Source organism: Trachinotus anak, unplaced genomic scaffold (assembly GCF_046630095.1).
Source record: "Trachinotus anak isolate AG129_WGS33_773 ecotype Australia unplaced genomic scaffold, CSIRO_AGI_Tana_v1 ptg000005l, whole genome shotgun sequence".
NCBI classification, from domain to species: domain Eukaryota; kingdom Metazoa; phylum Chordata; class Actinopteri; order Carangiformes; family Carangidae; genus Trachinotus; species Trachinotus anak.
The window spans coordinates 24,271,205-24,278,017 of NW_027273856.1; the positions used below are offsets into that span (position 1 = coordinate 24,271,205).

The window sequence follows — 6,813 nt, forward strand, 5'->3', positions numbered from 1 at the left end:
CGATCTATCGATCTAATTTTATATAACTCGGCCTGTAAATCCCCTAACAACTCCAGAAAAAAAACACCAGAGTATCCAATTTGTAAGCATAAGAGTTTTATTTTTTCTTGGCAATAGTCTCAATTTTTAAATGAATATTACATGTTTAATAAATAATTATAATAAATAAGATTGAAATGAAAGTAATGAGCTCCTGCATACCATCAGTGTTGCAGTAAGTTGACTGAAAATGCAACATTTCCGTATAAACCGTCATTATTAAAATTTACACACTGTAAGATATTTAACTAACCCTTTAACTAATATTGTGAACACTTTACTTGTAGTCACACGTTTAGCATTTTTAAGCAGCATACAAACATTTAATAAATGGTGTTTAACACACTATAATGTTGTTGTATGCAGATACTGTGTGTGTTTATTAATGTATTTGAGTACAATGTAACTCCTGTGGCCCCCATTGAGTGAAACATGGTATATACATTCAATTCAATTCAGTATCATTTGTATAGCACCAAATCATAACATACATTATCCCGAGGCACTTGACCATAGGTCAAGACCTTACAATGTTATACAGAGAAACCCTACAGTTGAAACATAAACTGAAATCGAGGTATTTGGTTTTAATGTTGTTGCTGATAGATGTAAGTAGAATCTAATGCTGTGGGTATTATTTTATATATTTGGGTACATACTGCACAAAACATGCATGTAAAACATCCTTGGTGTTTACTGTTGTACAGCAAATTCTTGAACACAAGTCTATGATTTTCTAGATTCAGGAATCCAATATTTTGAAGGACTAATCAAACAAATAAACAGATTATTGTAATAAACAGATGCAGCTTCACATGCCACAGAAACTTTATTTTTTCAATCCTATATTTTAGTTCACAAACACTTAAGTGTATTTAAAAACAAAATATCTGCCCTGTTTAAATGGCAGCTTTATGAATTTTTTAATACTCCCCTTCATTCTCTCCCTTAACCTCACCAAGTCCAACTTCCTTATAATCCTCCTCCAAAGCTGCCATGTCCTCTCTGGCCTCAGAGAACTCTCCCTCCTCCATACCCTCACCTACATACCAGTGGACAAAGGCACGCTTAGCGTACATCAAATCAAACTTGTGCTCAAGCCGAGTCCAGGCCTCTGCAATAGCAGTGGTGTTGCTTAACATGCACACAGCTCTCTGGACCTGGGCCAGCTCTGCACCAGGAACTATAGTGGGTGGCTGGTAGTTGATGCCGACCTTGAAACCAGTGGGGCACCAGTCCACAAACTGGATGGTGCGTTTGGTCTTAATGTTGGCAATGGCAGCATTGACATCTTTGGGCACCACATCACCACGGTACAAAAGGCAGCAGGCCATATATTTGCCGTGGCGAGGGTCACATTTTACCATCTGATTGGACGGCTCAAAGCAGGCATTGGTAATTTCTGCCACTGTCAACTGCTCATGGTATGCCTTCTCATTGGAGATGACAGGGACATAGGTGGCCAGAGGGAAGTGGATACGGGGATATGGCACCAAATTGGTCTGAAAGTCTGTTAGATCAACATTAAGGGCACCGTCAAAACGAAGGGAAGCAGTAACAGCGGACACAATCTGACTCATCAGCCTGTTCAGGTTGGTGTAGGTAGGATGCTCAATATCCAGGTTCTTGTGAAATATGTCGTAGATGGCCTCATTATCTACCATGATGGCACAGTTAGAGTGCTCTAAGGTGGAGTGGGTGGTCAGGATGGAGTTGTAAGGCTCCACCACGGCAGAAGACACCTGGGGAGCTGGGTAGATGGAGAACTCCAGCTTGGACTTCTTGCTGTAGTCTGCAGACAGTTGCTCCATTAGCAGGGAGGTGAAACCAGAGCCGGTACCGCCTCCAAAGCTGTGGAAAACCAGGAATCCTTGAAGACCAGTGCACTGGTCAGCCTGAAGAAAAAGGGACAGACATTGACCAAATATTAGACATGAAGTAATAGAATTTAGATGTTTGAAAACCATGTGAATTAGGTCCGAGACCAACTGATTGATTAGTAATTATAACATTGTTCTATAAAATGATTGGTCGATTTATAGCCTCATTCTAATTGGTCGACCTGATTGGTCGGTTTGTAGTGGCGTTCTGATTGGTTGATTTGTAGCCGCGTTCTGATTGGTCGGTTTGTAAAAGCCGCATTCCAATTGGTCAATTTTAGAAGCATTCTGATTGACTTTGGCCTTTAACCATCTAAATCTAATCAGATTGTTCTTCAGTCCAGGTGGACGTTTGTACTAAATTTGTAGAAATTCCCTCACGGTGTCACCGAGATATCACATTCACAAGAATGGGACGGACAGACAGGCGATGGCTGGCTGTCATGAAGGCATAAAAAAGCAATGTTAAAGTCGAAGCCATTGGTTAGTGATTTGGTGCCCCCTGGTGGCGCAAAGATAAATTGCATAGTTTGAGTCAGGAGCACACAGAGCATAGATGCATTGTTGACACTTTCCTGGTACATGAGTTGTTAAAAACTATAATTCATCACAGGATCCTGGCCTCATTAGGATGGAACTCCTACAGCTCTGAGGTGACTCACCAGTTTGCGGATCCTGTCCAGCACCAGGTTAATGATGTCTTTGCTGATGGTGTAGTGTCCTCGAGCGTAGTTGCTGGCTGCATCCTCCTTGCCAGTGATCAGCTGCTCAGGGTGGAACAACTGCTGGTAGGTCCCAGTTCGCACCTCATCTGAGGAGACAGGTTAAAGGAAAATGAGTCAAGGGTTTAACTAACCAAGTCAAGCAGCAACTGTGTTGTATATGTAATGAATTTACCGATGACAGTGGGCTCTGTATCCACAAAAACAGCGTTGGGGACATATGCTCCACATGCAGTCTCAGTGAAGAAGGTTTGGAAGGAATCATCGTCTCCTCCAGTGGTCTTGTATCTGGGCAACTGACCATCAGGCTGAATCCCATGTTCCAGGCAGTAAAGCTCCCAGCAGGCATTGCCTGTCTGAACACCAGCCTGACCCACGTGGACTGAGATACACTCACGCTGAAGGAAAACAAAGGCAATTTGTAACATTTTGCAATTTCATACTAATCAGATGCTTTAGCTTATTCATCACATGTTGAAGGCAGATAAAGAACAAAGAGGAGATTCAAATGCAAAGAAAAAAAGACAATCACTTGATTAATTTACCTTTTTGGTAAAGCAAGAAAGGCCTGGCTGTAGACAACATGACAGGCAGACCTTTTTTTAAAATTTACTTGACCAGGCTTGGTTTTTCTGCTATAACTTAATTGACCTTACATAAAGTTAAGGTGGTTTTAGCTTGTTGAAGGAGCTAATATTTATGTTAACCCTATAAAACCATGTGAAACAGACTGTAATATAATATATCCTCCAGAATAAAACTGAAAACATTAACCTCTGTAATGTTGTCGGTGTTTGAATTAAGCAAAGCATGTGAGCCAAAAGTCTAAATGTACACATAAATTATAGAAATGAAAGAACATATTCTCCGGTGTTTTTAACCCTTACAAACCAGGTTAGGTACGAGTCAGATATAGGAGGTGTCCTTTGAAATTCTGCACAAATTTTACCCTGCAAAATATTTCATTAAAAGATTTAAGAATGATATTCATGTATGATGTTCCTTTTGCACTGCACATCCTGAAACTGTGCGTGCCTCATTTGTTTTGGCATTGTTACTGTACTAAAAGATCATAGAAAGAGATTCTTTATTAATTATAAATTAGAAAAATTCATTAATCAAATAGCTGATTTAGCATTATTATATGAACATGTACTGTCTGGGGTCTTACATTACAATGGAAAAAATGAAAAACAAGCATATATCATCAATCTTACTCAGGGACGGAATGAAAATCGGCCCAGGACTTTTGACTTGGACTGGCCCACCAAAACCCATCTGGAGACACCATCACATAGGCTATGGCCTGTGTCACACTGTACAGGAATCATGTAGTAAACAGAGGATAAATTAATTAAGATTGTTTTTTTTAGAAAAATACATAAAAAAAACAAGCGGCACAGCAAACCATAGTTCTTTTTTTTACTTTCCTCTATATGTTAGCAGCTACCACAGCTCCTTTACTTGAGTCAAAGTATAGATCCTCCTGGCCAAATATTACTCCGATACAAAAGAAGGTTGTTCAGTCAGATTTTTGCTTGAGTTTAAGTACTGGAGTACTTGCTTCAAAAATACTTCTGTCTGTACAACCTGCAGAATAAAAAGCTTTTAGAATATGCGACAAAGCCCGTAGAAATGGCCATAAAAACACAGCTGAATCAACAAAAGGAGCAATTGTCATTTTCATATTTCTTTTTTCAGGCAGTGATGAAGTTTGGCCCTGGTAAACACGGAAAACACTTAAAAATGAAAGGAATTCTTTATTTCTAAAACTTCGAACATGTCAAGTGTTGTGGATTAAAGGTCATAAGTTTCCAAAACAAATAATACTCAAGTAAAGTACAGACACTCACAAAATATACTTTAGTACAGTATTCAAGTAAATGTACTTCATTACCGTCCCCCCTGGTAGCTACAGAGATAGTGAAATTAAAATTCTGAATGGACAGTATAGCAGTAAATCATTTTTATAGTTTTTCTCCCTTCATTTGATGTTTCTGTAATAAAACTCTATGGATCTGAGCTGATCTCACAGACATTATCCTGCTAAATAACCTCAGACTAGATTCCTGTTGTCTCCAGCTGTGGTCATGAACTCACCCTGCATACTGTTGCTGCTGCTGGATGCACACCCACTTCCAGCATATGGATTTTATCTTTCTATTCATGAAACTAAATGAATGTATCGTTTTTAATCAGTCAAGATACATTTACAAAATCACGACTGAAACATCTCGAAAATAAAAAAATAAATTAACATCCAAAATAAAATAATGAAGTCGCCTCAGACTTTTTTTAGGATACAAGGTTTAGTATTGACGGTTAGTTAGCATTAGCATTAGCTAATGCAGATTAAGGGAATTTCATTTCAAAACTGTTCAATTTAAAAAGACCCCATGCTCACCATGTTTTGGAGGTTGTGAAGTATGACGGGTAAGTTTGATACTGTATATTAGTTGTCAGATTCAGATGTGCTGAATCTGCTTGGTCGAGTATCACATGAACTTCTTCCGGTGGTTGACAAACGCTGCCATCTTCTTCAATATGGCGTCAGAGTTGTTTACTTTCAAAGGTGATTCAATTTTCAGACTTAAGGTATTTTAAAATTATAAACCTTTTTTTTTTTTTTTTTTTTTACTTGCTAGATATAAATAAATAAATAAATGCATTGTGTTTAAATGATTTGATGCACTGCTTTGATCCACTTGAGTATATCTGCATTAAAAAAAATTTTAAAACTTTATTATTCTACCCTTCAAATTATTATTTTCCTTTGTGTGGGAATTTCATTGTTTGCCTCTCTAACATGGGGGACCTTGGGAGACCCTTTGTTTTTGATACTTTGACCTGTTTTTCCATATTCAAATTCATAGTCATACTCAAATTTCCCCGGTCACAGCTGTTTCTCAGTAAGCCCTGAATTTATTCAGGCATAGTCTGTTTCATGGTCATGATATTGCAGAAAGAAAAACTAAAGTCATGCTATTGCTGCCACCCTGTGGTTCTTACAACATTTTATAAAAATCAAAAACACTGGATTTTTTTTGTATGTTTGCTGATACGAAACTGAAAGACATTTGTCATGCCAGAGCTTCTGTTTTATTGTTCACATTTACAGAATTCAATGTGTGAGTACAGCGTTTATACAGAAAGCCCGCTTGTCCATACATCAAACAGACATATAACACATCTCCTCACACTATGTACAGGTGTAAGCCATCATAAAGCCTCTAGCACACTTGGCCTAACACTCAGTCACTCAAGGTTCAGAACAAGTTGATAGACTCTAGATGTTCAATAATGTGACAGATAACATGTGTAGAAGTGTTCCTGGGATGGCGTTTACCTGAAATGGGGGCAGCTGGAGAAGAGAACAGGGCAAATTCAGGATTGTCTGAGTCTAATTTTAAGTCTGAATCTGAACATTTATTTCAGACACACATAACTCTCTTCATCTATCAATAATGTATACCCATGAACTGATATTGTTTTTGTTTTTTTTTTTTACGTTTGGACTATGTTTTTGTTTGGTTCGCTGCTCAAATGACGGTGATGTTTGTTGAGAATAAAAATTGAAATATGATCACTAGTTTAGTGGTGAAACAGTGTCAGCAGCACCATGTTGGTCCTGAGATTAAGTGTTTCAAGTGGAGTTTGTCACAGCCACAGAAAAATAACTGCAGCGTTAGATGACCAGAGACTCACTTAGCAGCTACTTGAAAAAAATAGAGGTTATTAAAATAGACTGTTTGAATGAACTTTGTCTAGTGGGGTGAACGTAGTTTGTAAAATGGTCTGGCAGATGATTCGGCTGTTTTTGAGGTGCAGTGTCTGGATTTCATTTAACACTTGTAAGCTTTCAATTTCATGGAGCTACCGCTTTAAGGTGATGTTACATCACATGTACATGTACATGTTGTCAAGTTTTATCACAAGAAAGGCAAAAATGTTATCAGGTGCCAGAAATCAGAAAAAAAAACATTGGATAGTGGAAGTGATATGGGACTTGACATACATTCCCGGACTAATAAAAAGATGATACATACTGTGAATGAGTTGATCAATATTGAAAAAAATTAACAAATCTGACGTGAATATATCTAACATGTTTCTGTGGAACTGATTAGTGGCTGACCCTGCATTTAAAATTTAAAAATTATAACTGAAAGTGT

The 6,813-nt window shown here is 38.0% G+C and overlaps 1 protein-coding gene across 1 annotated transcript; it reads right to left on the minus strand.

Annotated features, from left to right (window-relative positions):
* Nucleotides 1-60: 60 nt before the first annotated feature.
* On the minus strand, nt 61-5,216 carry LOC139622082 (tubulin alpha-1C chain-like). The gene is made up of 4 exons (XM_071479203.1): nt 5,046-5,216; nt 2,817-3,039; nt 2,582-2,730; nt 61-1,934 (listed from the first exon to the last, which is right to left on the minus strand). Exons 1-4 carry the CDS (start codon nt 5,046-5,048, stop codon nt 963-965), a joined length of 1,347 nt encoding a protein of 448 aa, XP_071335304.1. The 5' UTR covers nt 5,049-5,216; the 3' UTR covers nt 61-962.
* Between the last annotated feature and the right edge of the window lie 1,597 nt (nt 5,217-6,813).